Source organism: Protomyctophum bolini (genome assembly GCF_963924005.1).
Source record: "Protomyctophum bolini genome assembly, chromosome: 17".
NCBI lineage: Eukaryota > Metazoa > Chordata > Actinopteri > Myctophiformes > Myctophidae > Protomyctophum > Protomyctophum bolini.
Window position 1 is genome coordinate 37,613,094 of NC_137878.1, and position 20,144 is coordinate 37,633,237.

Here is a 20,144-nt window from a genome sequence, read left to right on the forward strand (position 1 = left end):
TTCTCTTATTGTTGGTCTATTTGTCACAAGGACACACAGAGCTATAGCATTGCCAGGTAGGCTTTCCCCATTAGATTAGATTTGTCCACCCATTGTCATTGTTTTTCTGTGGAAAAGAGTAGATCTATACACACACTCACAATTGAACATGGTGTGAGCTCGTATATCAGCTGTTTTTGAATAGCGAATAAAAATATGGCTCAAGTCTATACACTGTTTCTCATTTCCCCTGGAACCCTGGACTCCCCACGGAACCCTGGACTCCCCACAGAACCCTGGACTCCCCACAGAACCCTGGACTCCCCACGGAACCCTGGACTCCCCACAGAACCCTGGACTCCCCACAGCTCACTTTGAGAACCAGTGGCCTATTTAACATTAAGGCTTGGTATATTGTTATTATTGTACAATTTAATATTTTTTGATCTGCAGTTATACCAAATATAAATACATGCATCTTTATTTATTTTTTTAAATAGAGCTGAAAAGTTAAGTATTTGTAGCCTATACTTGGTATGAGAAGGAGTGGATTTCTGTTAAGACTAGAGCTGGTACTTGAATGGTTAAGTGGGGGCACTTAAGCAACCATTGTTCAGATTCTGTCTATTATTGGTCTGTACCCCCCCCCCCCACACACACACACACACACCAACTCTTCTCTGATTGGACCATCATACACCCTCTGTGAGTATTTAACAGTGCTATGTTTTGTTCGATGTCACACATTGATCTCTGCAAGTTGTTAAGAACTGAACCTCTCTCTTGTCGTGTTGGTCTATTTGTCACAAGGACACACAGAGCTATAGCTTTGAGAAATGGCCTTCCTACAGTCGCTGATGTCCTTGGTCAATGGGCGACTATCTGCAGCAGCTGAAGACATCTGTGTGACCGTTGGAAGAATGCTATCAGAGTATGAGGACGAAGCTTTCTGCCTGAGACAAGAGATCTACCGCAAAAGCAGACTACTGGATATGGCGTTGAAGGAGAACATCAACTCACACAGAGCAGGTTGGTAGCGAATGAGTGTCAGAGTCAAGTTTACATTTTTGACTGTATTTTAGAGTAACCCTATCCCATTGTGGTTGTAATGTTCCATTGTGGTGTTTTTTGCAGAATGCTCAATAACCTTTTATAGTTTCTCCAAAGTATAGAAAGGACAAAATATGCACGGCTGACCGTTGTATTGTGATGTAAACAGCACAACGTAGCTGATATGAACTACACTATAATACTTTATTTATCAAAATGTTTGTGTTTGATACATCCACAAACAATTATGTTGTGTATACTGTATATATGGTACATAACAATATTTCAAGTATATTCATATTTTTCGTCCCATTTTATCTTTTGCCTAGACATCCTGCAAAATCAGGGGAGGAACTCCATTGTGGTTAAAGGAGAACCAGAGCCTCCTCGTATTAAAGAGGAGCGAGTGGAGAAACTTCTCACACAAGAGGAAGGCTTGATAATACTAGCGGTGACAATTGGGGATGACGTTGAAAACGGAGAGACGGTAGCCAGCGCGTCAACTGAACACATGACAGGTGATTCCGAGGACTGCGGAAAATCACAACCAACTAGTGACGACCAGATTATCTCTTCGCATTGTTCTGAATCTGATACTGAAGACAGTGATGAGTGGGAGTTGAGCAGGGATGATCAGTCAGCTTTAAACAAACTGGCATCACCCAAGACACAAAATGTGGAAGGACAAAGGGTGTCACACACGACGACTCATACAGCAGAAAGGTCCTTTACTTGTTCATTGTGTGACAAAGGCTTTGTTAGAACATGCAATCTAAAAATACATATGAGGACTCACACAGGAGAAAAACCCTTTGAGTGTAAAGTTTGTGGAAAAGGCTATAGTCAACAAGGTCATCTAATGTCACATATGAGGACTCATACAGGGGAAAGGCACTTTAGTTGTACAGTTTGTGGCAAAGGCTGTAGTCGCATGGCAGGTCTAAAGGTGCACATGAGAACCCATACAGGGGAAAAGCCATTTACTTGTACAGTTTGCAGCAAAGGCTTTGGTAAAATGGATTATCTAAAATCACACATGAGGACTCACACAGGGGAAAAGCCCTTTGTATGTACTGTTTGTGGAAAAGGCTGTAGTCAAAGAGGTCATCTAATGTCACACATGATGACTCACACTGGGGGACAAAACATTTAGTTGCAGTTATTGGCAAATGTTTTGATGTTCATAGTGTTCATGTTCTGTAAATATGCTAAATGTTTTTCTTTCAATAAAGTTTTCAAATCTGTGATTCCCTTGTGTGTGCTATAATTATTTTGTGTGTGTGTGTGTGTGTTAGACCAGTAGTAGTAGCCTATGTGAGAGGCAAAGAGAGATTAAAACAATGCAAAAACGCAGTGCTTGTTATATTATAATGTGTATTTTAAATGTTGCCACTGCTGCTGAGCAATCCATTGAATTTAATTGTTGATATCGCCCTGACCGACTGCAGCTGAACATGCATGCTGTCAAGTGAGATATCAGGATTACGGCATGTTTTTGTGAGCGTACCTACCCTAGGGGACACAGGGAGAACATGCGAGCGTACCTACCCTAGGACACACTGGGAGAACATGTGAGCGTACCTACCCTAGGCCTAGGGGACACAGGGAGAACATGTGAGCGTACATACCCTAGGGGACACAGGGAGAACATGTGAGCGTACCTACCCTAGGGGACACAGGGAGAACATGTGAGCGTACCTACCCTAGGGGACACGGGGAGAACATGTGAGCGCTGCGTACCTACCCTAGGGGACACAGGGAGAACATGTGAGCGTACCTACCCTAGGGGACACGGGGAGAACATGCAAACTCCACTCAGAAAGGCCCTTTCGCCTGTTCACCTGTGGTTGAAAAAAATATGTTACAGAATGACATGGCAATAACAAATCCAACAAATAAAATAATCATACGGCTGTAGTATATCAACATTAAAGGCTTGGATGTGTGAGACTCCCAAAACGTTTTCACGGGTGAAACCACATTCCATCTGGTAATGAAGGTCACACCTGTAGGCTACACAGTACTTCACACACTCAGTCCAGGTAGAGTTCAATGCTATTCAAAATGGCTCAAAATGCAGTGCTAACTGAGGCATTAACATGTCAATATTGCCACCATGGAGGAGGAGCACAAGCAACTATTTGGATAGTAGGCTAATGGCAAGCTTCAAATGCTAATTTGAAGTCTCATGTGAGGGCCAATATGCAGAGTGCAGACAGTAAGAACTAGGCCTGTATCTTTACTTTGTGTGTGTGTGTGTGTGTGTGTGTGTGTGTGTGTGAGATTTGTACATGGACCAGGCATTCCAATATAAATATTCTAAGTATCAACCATTACTTGGAAGCATAACAAACTTGGGGTATCGCTGTAGATTTGCCATACTGATATTCGGAAGCCTGGGCCATGTGCATAAACTGACCATGAGTGGCCTAAGAATAGCTGGCATGACAAAAAGCAAAGCCAAACAACTTGCCAAATACTGTTCTGTCTCGTCTGTTATAGGCAGTTTGTCTGTGTGGAGAAGGAGGTGCCATGTGTATCCTTAAGTGAACATGAACTGTCAACCCCGTTATATTTGTTTCCTTGTAAAATTAATTGTAATTTGTGGATTCAAATAAAGAAATCGAAATGTGTGTGTGTGTGTGTGTGTGTGTGTGAAAAACATGCTCACAGGGAACATTGATACCGGCCGTACTCAAGGTTAAATCAGGCTTAAATAAAAATGTAGATTTGTACATGGTTGTTTGATGCCTCAGTGAAAATGTTAGGTGCCTTAAGTTTATCAACTGTATCTTGGTTCTGATACTTTTACTTTTTGAAATAAATACTGCAAAGGGGGTATAATCTACTTGTCGACCGGCTCTACCCAGCCTAGACTCCATTTCTACCAGCGCAGGGATAGCTTTTTTTCGGAACCTCTGCACCTCGGAGCTAAAGCGTAGCAGTGTAGATATAGAGGTTCCAAACGGATTCAACAAATAATAATCACATTGGCCGTAGCATATCAACGTTAAGGCATGGATGAAGACCAAAACATTGTCTCTGGGTTTAAACCACATTCCATCTATGGTAATGAAGATCACACCTGTAGTACACACTGCTTCACACTTACACCATAGAGTATTAAAAGGATAGAGACTGAACTGGCGCAAAGCCAAATGTTGGTGTCCAAATGCGGAAGTGCAGCTGGGCTTTAACATTGGGCGCTCGGTTGCACGGGGTTTCCTCGTCAAGAATCCACGGGTCCGGCTGCAGTCCTTCCTCTTACCACTAGGGCCCAGGCAGCACTTCAACATTGGAGTGCATAGCTGGCCCCTTGACTTACACTCAGTCGAGGTATATAGAGTTCAATGCTATTCAAATGGTGTCTTTAGGCTCAATTGCTGCTCATGAACCCTTTCAGTGCTAACTGAAGCATTACCATGTCAATACTGCCACCATTAGTATTATTTTATTTTAAAAGTCTACAGGCCTACAGTACACAGAAGCAGACATTTGCTACCACAGTAAAGAGACGTAAAGTGGCTGCATGATAGGAAAAATCACACTTGTGTGTGTGTGTGTGTGTGTGTGTGTGTGTGTGTGTGTGTGTGTGTGAACTTAAGTGAGTGCAGGCACCTGGTAACGTTTGTTTAAAGTGTTCTAAACAAACATTACAAGTCCATAGACTTGGCTGCCCTATGATGTAATTTCAAAAGCCAGATGTCGACTAGGAGTACTCTAAATACTATGAGCAGTCACTCAAGACTCAGTGTTCAACATTCACAAATAACGATCAAATAAGCAATAGACTAGCTGCTGCAGCTTGTGTTGATTTAGTATTCAGGACTCCATGCACTAAAGATGGCGATCAGAAACACGACGACCGTTGTCACGTAGACAATGAAGAAGGCTTTGTTGATTCTGGTGGCCATTTGGGTCCAGTAACCTGCAGGCCTGCCCCCAGCTTCTTTACTCATAAAGAACACACGCAGGTTCTTCTCCAGGTCTCTCAACTCGTCCAGGATCACCTGGAAACCATGAGATTCCCCTTTGAGATTGTTGTCCTAGAAACACACATTAGATTGTTTATAATTAGTGTTTATTAAGTGGACGGTGACTTGTCTAAGCGTGGTATATTTGACATTCGATTTTTTTTGGACCAACAATTATGCTAATAAGGACACTTATTTGTTTAGTTTTCTTCAGATAAATATTGGGAAAATAGCCGATCTACCAGCTCGCTGCACCAGTGCTATTTTCAAAACTGTTGCCACTTTCTTATATCATTATTATTATACAACTTGGCCAATGTTTACAGTATATATCGGTTACTTTCGAGGCAGTAGGCTTTTTTTATATATACAAAGGCCTTAAATGACTATAAATTGTCACTTCACTGACTGTTATTTGGGGGTCCCGACCCAAAGGATGAGAACCAGTGCACTAGAGATGCATGTATAATGGTGACACGACGCTAACCTCTTCCATACTCTGTAGCTTGTGACGCTAACCTTGGCACGGCACGTTATAATTACCACTGCTGAAGTGCCCTAGCTTGGACAAGGCATTGAACCTCTACCATGAAATGTTCTATGAGCAGGGCCTGGCTGTAAACAAGTTCTTGAGCTTAGTCCAGTTAGTTACCCTGGGTAAACATAGTACCTTTCCTTTTCATTTTCCATACTCTGTAGCTTGTGACGCTAACCTCTTCCATACTCTGTAGCTTGTTGTGCGTTGTCTCTCTCTCATCACCACCATCAGGGACATCGTTGTAAAACCATCTCTTCTCTGAAATGAGCAAATTACACATAATAATAATAATCTTAATTCATAGAGGACCTTTCCGAAGTGCTTAACATTCAGAAGTGCGAGTGTCCAATGCTATTTATTTTTATTTATTCATTTATTTTACCAAAAATATACTTTTTGTGTATAATTATTCATATAAGACGATATCTGGAAACATATGTGATGTTTATCTATTGTCTTTGTGTGTTTTATTGAAAGAAAAAAACAAGTATAGGCTAAGTAGTAGTGAAAATACAAGCTCAGTGTGGCACAAGGCGACGCGTTGTGAGCCTGTAGTAGATGTGCTATTTTCACTAGTCTGGGTCCCGGCCCGGGCAAACTCTAATTTCACTTTTGGGTCGTGAGCTATTGAAGAGAAGACTTCCGCACACTCGACTTACTAATAACAGCAGGTGCGTCGCCGAGAAATCAGCAGACTGCAGACACAGGAGAAAGAGCAGCAGACTGCAGACACACAGGAGAAAGAGCAGCAGACTGCAGACACACACAGGAGAAAGAGCAGCAGACACACAGGAGAAAGAGCAGCAGACTGCAGACACACATAGGAGAAAGAGGGAGACCTGCACACTGCCACTCGCTGGTTCAAGAGCTTTTTTATGTAATGACCAAATAAATGCAACATTTCGGTCCTTCGACCTTCCTCAGTCGTGAGCTAAAACGTTTTGGGAACCAGTTGAACCACTGTTGTAAACAATGTCTCACCTCTGGAACAAGTTGAACCACTGTTGTAAACAATGTCTCACCTCTGCCTGTGGTCTTGTCCTCCTTCAGGTTGAGGTCTTTGTCCACGGTCTCCGTCTTCTGGGAGTCTTTTTCCAGCAGATACGTCACAAGCAGTGTCTCCAACAGACTCAGCAGCATCAGAGAAAAACTCCCAAAGCAGTACATCGCTGTGGGCAGGACACAAGTTGTTGATTCATGTAACTAAAGCAGTGCATCGCTGTGGGCAGGACACAAGTTGTTGATTCATGTAACTAAAGCAGTGCATCGCTGTGGGCAGGACACAAGTTGTTGATTCATGTAACTAAAGCAGTGCATCGCTGTGGGCAGGACACAAGTTGTTGATTCATGTAACTAAAGCAGTACATCGCTGTGGGCAGGACACAAGGTGTTGATTCATGTAACCAACCGTGACATCTAAATAGATTATTATATTGTGTATACGAATGATGCAAAGATTATAACATCTCATCCTGGGCTGGGCTGGCTGACCCCAAAGGTTATGTTCCCTGCTGAACAAATGCTACAGTGGTACGATGATTGCTATAAGGAATGATTGATTGATTGACAGTTTGCCAAAAAGAGCACAGGAAAGCTAAAAGGATGTATAAGTATAACCCAAGAAAAAACAAACTATGGCTTGTTTCCATTGGGGTCCAATTCATGCTCAATGCTTCTAAGCACAAGAAGTCCATTGTGTATTTTTTTATTTTATTTTTATTTTTTAACCAGCAATGACCGTGTACACCTATGTATGTATGTGGCATGTCCATGTTCACCTATGTGGCCAAACTGGCCATGCCCATGAGCACGAGTATATGACTATAGGGTACCAGTAGGGGGCGCCAGAAACAGAGAGAGAGATAGTGCTGGAATGTTGCCTGCTAATGAGAGAGAGAGCTAGAGAGAGAGAGATGGGGGGTGGGGGGGGACTGCACCACTCAGTTCACACGGGTGTGATTTTTCTTACTACAGATGAGAGGCTCTACCGGGAGGTGCACGCCACGGGCTCAAAAGTAACAACGCTATATGGAGGCGGAGCTACACGTTACCAATGAGGGGCATCCTGTTGGACGTGGCGGGCAGGATGTCGTTGAGAATGAGCTGTAGAACGGTGACCGCCAGCAGCACGGTGACCTTGAAGCTCAGCTTCTCTCCGCCGCCGTCCGAGATCAGGAAGGACGCCATGTCCAGACACAGGAAGCACAAGACGGGCAGCAGGAAGTTGACGATGTAGAGGACGGCCTTCCTGTTCATGGTGACCTGCATGGAGGGGGATGTCAGAGGGTCAGCCTAGAGAGACGGTTCAGAAATTGCAACTGGAACAGCTTGCATTAAGATGTAGACAAAACACCCTAGCCCGGGGGGTCTTCAACAGGGGGGCCCGGCCGGGACCCCTATGGAGTCCTCAGAGTTACTACAGGAGGCCTGCCAAATCTTTATGTGATAGGATATTCATATTTGTCTTTTACATTAACCACTTGAACCCTATTCCGAGGAGAACTTTAGCCAAAAAAAAAAGCGCTGCAGGGCTTTGTGAACTTTCTGCTATTTTCGGCAAAGAGGCTTGCTGTAAAAAGAATAGCCCAAGGAGTATAAGGTCAGGTTTATTGCAAAAGTATTGAGGGTTAAAGTGGTTAAATGTCTGCAAATACACATTAGCATGAATCCAACACAGTGCTGTCAAACAGGTCTATGAAATGTATGAAAAACTTAAATCTGCAACACAATAATTGTATAGAATATGGGGGGGGGGGGGGGGTCCCTGCTTCATCTATCTCTCAGCTAAGGGGTGTACTGGCCTGATGAGAAACGTTGAAGACCCCTGGCCTGGCCTGTAGGAACAATACCTACAGTGTAGACAATGCGATTTGGCCTGAAGTCCGACGCGTTGATTTCGACGTAGGAAAAGTTCTGAAACATCCAATCATACTCGTTCCTAATCATCATCACGGAAAAGTAACGGGTGAGAGCGAGGTCAAAGGCTGCTTTGAGCTGCAATTCCTCAGCTGGTAAAGGAACGGGAGAGAGAAAGCACTGAGGTTATTCAGACACCAAAACAATTAGGCTAGATGAGGACAAGAGGAGAGGACAAGACATGCAGCAGTTCCATGAACTGCCTGAAAAAGTGCCCGGATGCCGGTCTGAGTGACAACAACACTGCAGCCACTTCATTTATCCTAGCTCACCTCCCAGCTATACAAGTATTTGGAAGTCGTCTTAGTGTCTCTTCAAAACTCCCGGTGGTTCCTTGGCTTCATGGCCGACAAATTAAACTCTGAATGAATGAGGACATACTGCTGTAGTGCCGGAACGATTTTGGCTCTCCCCGAACCTCGAATGACGTCACATTGTAGTCTCTACAGAACCAACTTATATTCGGCTCTAAAATATAGCAGTATGAATTGTCCCTAAAATGTTGGATTTCCACACAGGAGACCCGGGTTCGAATCCCGGGCGTTACATTGGTGCCGTGACCCCGTACGTTTATTTTGTTGACGAAATAGACAATATATGTAGTCTTAGTTTTAGTCATCGTAACTGTCAGTGAAAAAAGGTAGTCGACGAACATTCGAATTGTCATAGCTTTAGTGGACAAAATCAACACGCACGCACACGCACATGCACACACACACACACACACACACACACACACAAATACACATACAGTACATTCAAACACAAACGGTGCAGGGCTCCCTCACGATCATATATCCCGGAGGCAAACGTGAGGTCGCAGGACTGAGTGTCGAAGGGGAACTTGTAGACGTTCATCATACAGGTGCTGACGACCACTTCTTTATTCAGAGCGAAGACTGTCCCGTTGCAGTGGACGGTCACGTAGGGGCTAGGAACAACCTTATCCATCTCTAACCTGGACACACACACACACACACACACACACACACACACACACACACACACACAAGGCCTAGTTCTTATACTGTCTGCATTGGCCCTCACATGAGACTTCAAATTAGCATTTGAAGCTTGCCATTACTATCCGAATAGTTGTTTGTGCTCCTCCTCCATGGTGGCAATATTGACATGTTAATGCCTCAGTTAGCACTGCTGTGCTGGTATCCAAATACACGTTATATTATGCATTCATAGCATGAAAAGTTGAACAACTGGTGCTGCATCATATCTCTCTATCTCTATGTACGTATGTGTGTGTGTGTGTGTGTGTGTGTGTGTGTGTGTGTGTGTGTGTGTGTGTGTGTGTGTGTGTGTGTGTGTGTGTGTGTGTGCACACACCTCTCTTCGATGATGAGGTCAGGCTTCCACAGCCATTCAGTGGGTACAGTAATGAATTCAATTCCACAGAACTCAGAGGGATCCCAGGATATGTGCTCATTCTCCCATGTCTACAGTGGAAGGAAAATTACAAACAAATCAATCAAGTCTAATTATTTTACATGTCATATTACGGTCCTGATTCACTAATAAGCCGTTTGTAAATAGCGTGTAAATGACTGCTCTTTACTGTGGAACGCCCTTTCTTTTGGCGACACGAATGCTGAGTCCGTTGACAGCTTAGTGAATCAGGATAGAATCACCAGGGTGTAGCTTTTTCCAATTAAAGTGTTTATATATCTACTCATTTACTGGTATTTTCTCACAATAACCATTCCACCAACCTACCTCAAACCCATAACCTATAACGATAACCGCAAGCACAGAGCAGCGCATGTTCACCAACCTTAATCCGGTCGCCAACCTTAACACATGGTCGCCAACCTTAACGCATGTTCGCCAACCTTAATCCAGTCGCTAACCTTAACACATGGTCGCCAACCTTAACGCATGGTCGCCAACCTTAACGCATGTTCGCCAACCTTAATCCGGTCGCCAACCTTAACACATGGTCGCCAACCTTAACGCATGTTCGCCAACCTTAATCCGGTCGCCAACCTTAACGCATGGTCGCCAACCTTAATCCGGTCGTTTTACGCATGTCGGAAAACAATGGTCGGAAGAGTGTACGCATCCCCTGCTCCACGCCAAAATGATGTTGTAAATGTAACATAAATGTATGTATTCTTGTAATTGTACTTGAACAAATTGTAAATTGCATGTATTTCAGTTGTTAAATCTAGTTTCTGACAGCTTACAAGTCTTGCAAATACAAGATTTCCACCCTACAAATCAGAACTCACCATTGAAATCCACATGTTTGAGATGAATTTCAGGTCTTTCTCAATCTATGAGTAAGCATACACAGACGACAATTACAATACCTCATATCTGAAAATATCTGAAAAGTATGTTTAAGTAGATGCAAACAACAATGGTGTCCCATTTTGGGGCATGTCATGATGTAAATGTTGTATACCATACATTTAGTTATTTCTACGATATGATATTGATACGTCTACTGAAGTAAAAAGAAAATGGTGGGTACTACTTTTTATTGAAAAGACGACTTTTCGACTTACCACGTCTAAAATAGCATTGAGCGACACATCCATGGTAACCTCTGTGATTTTGGTGTGGTTCAAAACGGGCCGTGTTGCCGTGTACAGCCTGTTGTCTGCCCTCAGGTCCAGGTGGACCACTACGTCATGGTAACTACACACCTGTTTACCTGAAACCGAGCAGAACAAAAGATTCTTCATTTAGGAAGATAGTCCATTTCGATTGGAGCCACTACTAGATGGTATACCCGACTCCGCCAGCTGGTGGCAGCAGTGAGTTTCCCCCCTCCTGCTCCCATCTGGTCCCTCTCGGGCAGAGACGATGCACTCCCAACCATTCCTGACCGGAGAGAGACATGCGGCCGTATAAGGCCGCTAGAGGCGGGATCAACGCGATACTGATGACGTATCGAAGCGCTGCCACAGTGCAAATGTAAATACAACCTAAAAGACTTACAACTCAAAATTATTGTGGACATAAAGCATCATTCTTTATAATGTTTTCAGTGGGTAGATCTTGTTGAAAGTAGCTCCCAAGTCAAAAAGTGTGGGCACCGGCCCCTGCATTACAGCAACATCTGGAGAGAACATCTGAACTCTCTACAGTAGTTCAAGGTTCAAGTTTATTTAGTGTCCCCGAAGGGCAAATTGGGTTGCAGCGTAGACAGTACATTAAACAATGAATGAAACAGTACAAACAAACAAACAGTTCACATAGCGGATACCAGAGTACAAAGGTGCACACATCCATTAAAGTGCAGGCGTTAAAGTCATAGGCACGAGATAATACAGTCTCGTGCCTATATGTCTATGCACATGCACAGTTGCACTTCTAATATTGCAACTGTTCGGCCTGCAAAAGCGGGCCTGAATAGTGTCCGGAGAGACTTGAAATTCTGTAATTGGGTCTTATGGTCAAAATAAGAACATTATAATGGTGTGTAAAAAAAGAAAACCAACGGTCAAGACCAAGTCTTTGACATGGACACATTTATGGACATATCGATGACCCCTGAATGAGTTTGGAATGCACAAGCCATTGCAGGACTACACATTCCTGTTGACTGTCATTGAACACAATTCTACACACCTTTTCTTGCAGCTGAATCCTGGTCATCGGATGGCTTCTGGGTTGGCATCAGGTCATCGGATGGCTTCTGGGTTGGCATCAGGTCATGGGATGGCTTCTGGGTTGGCATCAGGTCATCGGATGGCTTCTGGGTTGGCATCAGGTCATCGGATGGCTTCTGGGTTGGCATCAGGTCATCGGATGGCTTCTGGGTTGGCATCAGGTCATCGGATGGCTTCTGGGTTGGCATCAGGTCATCGGATGGCTTCTGGGTTGGCATCAGGTCATCGGATGGGTTCTGGGTTGGCTTCAGGTCATCGGATGGCTTCTGGGTTGGCATTACGGTTGGCATGGGTGCTGCCGTTCCTGAATCTGCTGAGCCTGGCACCAGGAACATTTGGTTTAGTAGGTGCATACGTTGCATGCTTGACCAAAAGAGCCAAACATGAATGCTCAGAGTATGCGCACATATCTTGGATTGATTGAGTATTATGTATAGGTGCTTAATTTTGTTCCTGTGACCCCCAGAAGCAAAAATGTTCGGTATATAAGATTTGCACAAATCATTATGAGCTTGTAGATCTGCTATTTTTGAACAGCCAAAGTATAACACAATGGTTAAAGTGACACATGCTTTCCAGGTTTTAATGCATTTAAGGTCAATAAACCACATTTTACTGAGTTCCCCATGGATCTATATATTACCTGTCCTTTTCCCCTGTATACACTGTATTCCAGAGTCATGGGCCGGCCACTGGACTTGCATTGATTGATTGACTGAAATATTTATTAACAGTTTGCATGCAGAATTACAGTACATTTCAGGCACAACTCAATACAAAGACTGTTAACTGTGAGTGGACGACCCAATTAAGCACTACACTTGTTTACAAGAGGGTCCGGTCCACCCAATTGTTCAATTCATCAAACATGCAAATGAGCTTGAGGCACAATCCGGAGCAGCTGGTCACAAGAGCTGTTTTTGTGGAAACGTGTCTTGACTTGACCACAGTTCTCATTTGATATTAATTTGACTAGGCAGTGTTTCTGTTTGCCAAGAATTTGTGTATGACCGAAAACCCATGATGTCGTCTCTCGATCAATAGCCTTTGTGTATTATTTGCCTGAACTTGTAACCTATGAATGCTGCCATAAACTTTTGACATTAGCCGCAGAATAGATTGATTATAGGCTTGAACTCTGCTGCTCTGGACTATAGCGTTACCTGTCTTACATGATCACATGGTCGCTTACATGGTCGTGTGCAGGAAACCTCATTATGTCCAAAACTGTTCCTTTTCAGGATTCAAATAAAAATAAAAAGCTCAAAACGTTTCGAGCTTGTAGATCTGCCACCTTTGATGCTTTTGTGTAACACCGTAGTATGATCATAGCCACGCATTCAGGGACAGGTCTGTTGGAGGCAGGGTTTTGTCCCAATGGGGGGGGGATTGATCCTGTCCCAAACCTATATTGGGCTTAAGTGGTTAATGTATATTTGGTAATAATAATCAAAATAACTGGTAGCAACTAAACTTTTCAAATAATTGTAGTGGAGTAAAAGTATAATCTTTGCCTCTGAGATGTATGGACTGAAGAAGTAGGCTACTTGAGTATAATTGTACCTATATTACTTTACATCGCAGCCCCTTTGCTATACTGGGCCTGCAAGCTTTGGAAGTAATCACATTTCAATGTAATACAACACATCTGGACTGATACATCTGGATCACATTACAATGTATGAATGAATGGACCATTGTAAATCGCTTTGAGTAGGCACGTAGTGCATATAAAAGCGCTATAAAATTGAAATCCATTATTATTATTATCTGTTACTGCAGCGATAATGTGTACGGATGTCTGTGAGGTTTGGGCAACATTTGTAGGAGAAGTGCAACCAAAAATAATAATATGCAAAATGGACGATATACAAGCCTAAAAAGCGATGCAATGTGCTGCTTTGCATTGTGATCTTTGTAGATAAAAAACTGGTCAAACATTTGCCAAATAATATAACAAAGTAGCAGATCTACAAGCTCACTGTGCCTTGCGTTGGGAGTTGTTGTGAGCTTGTAGTTCTGCTATTTTCAGCAGGTCCCCACGCCTTGTAGATCTGCTATTTTCAGCAAAGAGATTTGGTGTATAGAGGGGGAAGAAATAACAATACCAGAAGGACAGAACATATGACCAGAAACACATACAGATGACCACAACAGGTCTGTAACTCTGAGAGTGTACAAATGGTTTCATTTATACACTTTAAGAGTTAATATCAGGAGGTCCTTGCAAATAAAACGTTTGAGAACCACTATATGAGCCATATAGTGTCGTAGTAAATCGGTGTCATACATATTCTGGAGAAAACCGGACTCTTGACATTCAGTAATTGGGTATGATGATCAAATTAAGAACATTCTAAAGGTGTGTAAAACCTAAAATCTAAAAAGGTGCCTGCCTACAAGACCAAGTCTTTGGCACGTCGGACACATTTGTTCGAGTATACGGTCATATCGATGACCCCTCAGTTAACCCATTGAGACCCGAGGACGATTCTCCAAATTGTCTTCTAAATCACGACAGTTTTCTGAAAAACCCATGTTTCTATTTAAGTGGTTCTCAAACTATTTCATGTCAAGGAGCCCCAGAATTATCTGATAATATGTTGGTCCAGGGAACACCCCAGAAGCAAAGATTCGAGTTAAGAGAATGTATATTCAAAGATTTGCGCCACATTTTCACGATATTTCAAAAATAGCAGACCTAAAAGCTCGTAGTGCGGCAGTGGCGGCACTTGGTGCCGCGCTATGAGCTTGTATATCTGCTATTTTTCAATAGCTAAAGCTGCATTAGACATCGTCACATCACTACGTTTTGGAAATCATTTTAGCGTGCATTAAAGCTAAATAGAAATAGTAAATGTCACAGGGCATGCATGTATTATGTTCTAGTTTCTACATCAAATATATATAGGCTACTATTTGTCTTACCTGTGAAGATGAGCAGGAAAATGAAACGAACAAGCATTGTAGCTTGTGTCAGTACGAGTGTGTGTGTGTGTGTGTGTGTGTGTGTGTGTGTGTGTGTCTGTGTGTGTGTGTGTGTGTGTGTGTGTGTGTGTGTGTGTGTGTGTGTGTGTGTGTGTGTGTGTGTGTGTGTGTGTGTGCGTGCATTTCTTTCTCCCCTAAGCCACATAACAACGATAAAACAAAGATACAGTCATGCAACTGTAACTGTGTGTGTTCATAAATCAACAGCATTGAATCCCAGCCCTGGTGTCCAACAGAGGAGGGCCAGTGGTGAAATGTAACTGAGTACACTTACTCAAGTACTGTATTAAAGTACAAAGAGTATTTCCAATTGTCTATCCACACTTTTCCTGGGCTGTGTGTGCTCCAGTTCCTGTTGATTTCATTGGATTTCATTGGTCATCTGACCAGTTTCATTGGCTTTCATTGGATAAAATCGACAGGAACTGGAGCACACACAGCCCAGGAAAAGTGTGGATACTTTTACTTAATACTCAGAGAGATCTCAGAGACAATATATCATACTTTAGTGGCTCTGTACCAGTATTAAAGGGCAGTTTGTTACACAAATAGACCAAAAGATAAACAGGAGCTAAAAGCCCCCAAAATGGGCTGCATCGTGCTACAGAGGGAGATACAACACAGGGAATTACACACAGGGGGGAAAGTGTGTGTGTTTCTCTATAATATGCAGCCTTATAGCGGGGTGGTCACTGGTATAGGCAGAAACCCGCCACCGTCACAAGACAGACAGTTGTGTGTGCCCTCTCTCTGTTCGATATCCCCCCCACTCTGTCCAGTCTCTCTCTTTCTCTCTCTCTCTCTCTCTCTCATGACATGAGTCAGATAGGGGGTGGAGGCAGCATGCTGAGTTAAAACAGACACACAAGTATTACAACATAACAGGGCTGTGTGTGTGTGTGTGTGTGTGTGTGTGTGTGTGTGTGTGTGCGTGCGTGCATGCATTTGCATAGCCTATACTCTATTTCTGTTCATCATTGTTTATGTTTTTAACTCTAATTTTGCTATCACTCACCTCTATTGTGTGCTGTCTCACAGTTATTAGTGTTTTTTCTTACCTGCACATTGTCCCATGTGAATGAATAGCACTTTACCTGCACATTGTCCCATGTGAATGAATAGCACTTTTCTGTTGTATCCTTTTGAGGGTTTTTTTTTCTCGAATATCCACTCCACAATTTGAATTTGCACATTACTGTCCGTCACTGGCAGACTCCATGGTTCAATTGCGATCTGTTGTCCTTGTTTTCTTTTTAGCTGAGCTGTAGACACAAGATTTGTTACAACGACATCACACATGGCAGAAATGAGCCACCATAGGTAGCTGATCCTGGTGGAGACAACGACGACATTTCAGCCAATCTACCAAAGAATTGCCATAAAATCGGGGTCATACCTATGTTCCCTCAGCCCTATGTTCCCTCAGCCCTATGTTCCCTCAGAAGGAGCATTGGTCCGAGGTGCGCTGGGGGTCGGGAGAGGGTGGGTGGTTAGGTTTAGGTGTCTGCCCCGGGGGAGGTTAGGGTTAGGGTGAGGGTTTGAGGTAGGTTGTCGATCGGACCGTCGGCATATTGACGCGGACCCGAGGGAACATAGGGCTGAGGGAACATAGGTACGGTCCCATAAAATCCATGAGTATCGCTCGGCCTGCCCTGCCATGGTGACTGGGAGGTTCAAAATGATCAAGCATGAATTGAAATAGCCATGGTTCATGACTCTCGTATCTCATACGAGAGTCATGGCGCAACTGCAGCCTGTTTTACGCGATCGCTACATTTACAATTCTAACGTAAAACATTTCCGATTTCAAATATAAAGTACTCACAATTTGTCCCACGGGTGTTAGTTAGCATGCAGGTACAGTGAAACATTTAGGCCAAAAGGATAACACAAAAGGTCCTGGGGACTTGTTTCCATTGTGGTCCTATAATATCCGGATTCATAATTTTCATGATCTTTTGTGCCAAGATTATCCTATAGTGAAAATACATACCGAGTTGTGGGTGGTCTTCAGGTTCCTCCTGTTTGATAGAAATGTCCATCGCTGAGTCTGGAGAGTTCTTCTGCACCTGCAGTCTGGACTCCACACACTGGTCTGAAATGAAGCAAGTGAATAAGGACTTTATTAAGTGGAGACCTAGTGGAGAATATTAGTAATAATATTTGCAGAAGGTAAAGGGAACACCTAAGCCTGTCTTAAAGTATTGTGTGCTGTATAAGATGATCTGATGAGATCATTATCCTGTAGTGTGTGATGCTATCAGATTTCAAATAGAAAAATAAAATCGGGTAATTTCTAGCCACTCTTACTGAGGTCTGGCTGGTCTTCAGGTTCCTCCTGTTTCACTGAAACAGGTCTGGCTGTGTCTGGATAATTCATCTGAGCCTGCTGCCTGGACTCCACTGAGTCTGTAAAGAAACCATTAAAATCCCAGAGGACATAAGGAGTAACTTATTTTGTTAATCACTTGTTAGTGCAAGTTACTTTTTCACAGAGCTCTTTGATTTACGAATAATATACCTTTTTCACATCAAGCTGCCCTGTATAAAAATGCACAAATCTTTAAAAAATAAATAAATGGCAGATCTACAAGCTCATAGCGTGGCAAGAAGTCACACGCTATGAGCTTGTATATCCGCTATTTTGGAATAGCTAAGTGGTTAAGATGTAAAATTACACTTTCCTGGTATTAACAGGTTAATGAAAACACATAATTCAAACTGTTCAACTGTTCTGAAGATTTGCAAATTTGGACACTTTGCTAAAACTATAAAAATATATAAAGTTCTAATGTGAGTTAACCAAGTGAGCCCAACATTCCTATTCTGGACATTTCATAGTGGGCAAACATTTATTGAAATGGTGAACAATGAACATCCATTGTTAGCTTGTAGGTCAGCATTTTTTGGTCAAGAGGGCAAATGGAGGGGGCCTAGTACAGACCCCGGGAATCATGGTCAACAAAGTATATAGAGTTTAACTCCATTATTGCTCGCTAGGTGGTAGCATAAGCACACCCCACCCGTCCTCTCTCACTCTACGATCCTCGTTTCATCATCAAGCAACTTTGGATTGGACTTGGCAGCAGTCTTACTCACAATGTATAACATACTCCCCAATAATAACAGAAGCAACAATGCAGTACAGTACTTTTTATTATTATACTTCCCTCCAGATGTGCTCACTGATTAGGCTACAGTACGACAATAGTGTGCTATAAGGGCAGGCTATGAGATATTAAACGATTTTTCTGGTTTCTATGTAATTTTCCATGAAATGATAATTAGTTGCTCTCAAATAAACAGTGTCATTCAACGTTTTGGAATGTCAGGACTTGTCTCATAGAGGAAAGCAATATGAATGGAAACTTAATGCTCTGTCAGACAGATTAATATTCAGGTCATATAGCTATAAATGCCAGCCAAGGAGTTGTACATTAATAGAACACAGGAAAGCCATAACATAAAACTGTAAAAGTGCAGAAAAACAGTTCTACCTCATACATTTCATGATGGTTTACCTGGTAATTTATAGCAAAATACAACACCAAAATAATCTGCAATAGGTCTACATATGACCCCCGCAATGGAATCCTCTAGCCAAAAATAAAGAAATCACCAAAAATGGTTAACACTTAAAACTGATTTTTGCTTTCTTCTTTAGAAAACCTTACTTTCTTTTTTAGAAAACCTTACAACAGAGTTGGAAAGTCTCTGAAGACCAACTCCTAATGCAGGCATCTTATGACAAGACCTGTAGAATTGTTTTGCCTGTCTATCCATCTCACTGCCAACATACAGCTGTTAAATGTGATCATCCAAGTGAGTCAATTTATATGTATTTTTCCACCTGTGGTGGGAATGCACTGACGTCTTTTCAGAGCACTTAACTGACTGAAACGTTTGTCACAGTGATAACCTTGTGACAAGAGTTTTCTCCAGTGTGGACACTCTGATGTTTGTTCAGGTGACTTGATCGACTGATAAGTATTAACAGACTTAATATTGTGACAAGAGGTTTTCACCAGTGTGGACAAGCTGGTGTTTCTTCATGTAACGTGACTGACTGAAACTCTTGTCACAATCTTTACACTGAAAAGGTTTTTCTCCAGTGTGGATTACCTGGTGTCTCTTCAGATCACTTGACTTATTGAAACTCTTGTCACAATGAGTACAGTGAAAAGGTTTTTCTCCAGTGTGGAGACGCTGGTGTGTCTTCAGAGTACTTGACTGATTGAAACTCTTATCACAATCTTTACACTGAAAAGGTTTTTCTCCAGTGTGGCGACGCTGGTGTGTCTTCAGATTACTTGAATCAGTGAAACTCTTATCACAATGAGTACAGTGAAAAGGTTTTTCTCCGGTGTGGAGACGCTGGTGTGTCTTCAGAGCACTTGAATCAGTGAAACTCTTATCACAATCTTTACACTGAAAAGGTTTTACTCCAGTGTGGATATGCTGGTGCCTCTTCAGATGACTTGAATCAGGGAAACTCTTGTCACAATGAGTACAGTGAAAAGGTTTTTCTCCAGTGTGGATACGCTTGTGCGTCTTCAGATTACCCAACAGAGTGAAACCCTTGTCACACTGTTTACAGTGGAAAGGTTTTTCTCCGGTGCTTGTCTCCCCCCAATCATCACTGTCTTCAGTGACTTCAGTGTCAGAATCAACTTCAACTTCAACTTCAGAGCAGTGTGAAGAGATCTCTTCATCAACTTCACTTTTCACTGCTAGTAATGTCAACATTGACCCAACAGGTTCATCTGGTCTTTGAAGTTCATCTTTAATGTGTGAAGGCTCCAGTTGGTCCTGTAGCAGACTGGGGCTCCTCTCCTGTTCAGGAGAACCTTCCTCTTTACACACAACCATGTGCAGGATGTCTACGAGCAGAAACAAATAGCATGATAGTCAACACTGGATTCCTAAAATGTAAAACAAAACCAGGTTTCAAAGATTTAGAAAGATTTGAGCAAAACTATTCATTTTAAATGGTAACCCTAATTAGTTATATTACCAACTCAATGCTTACAATTCTCAAACAGCGTACACATGTGATTTAAAGTTTGC

General features: G+C 42.6%; 1 protein-coding gene across 1 annotated transcript; it reads right to left on the bottom strand.

Annotated features, from left to right (window-relative positions):
* Positions 1 to 4,504: 4,504 nt before the first annotated feature.
* Positions 4,505 to 12,367, bottom strand: LOC308331758 (5-hydroxytryptamine receptor 3A-like; the record flags this gene model as incomplete). The annotated part of the gene is made up of 10 exons (XM_080787248.1): positions 4,505 to 5,075; positions 5,717 to 5,799; positions 6,564 to 6,710; positions 7,593 to 7,803; positions 8,395 to 8,549; positions 9,246 to 9,415; positions 9,799 to 9,908; positions 10,701 to 10,745; positions 10,980 to 11,128; positions 12,049 to 12,367. The coding sequence occupies 10 exons, from the start codon at positions 12,365 to 12,367 to the stop codon at positions 4,845 to 4,847; spliced, it is 1,620 nt and encodes a 539-aa protein (XP_080643374.1). The 3' UTR covers positions 4,505 to 4,844.
* Positions 12,368 to 20,144: the final 7,777 nt, after the last annotated feature.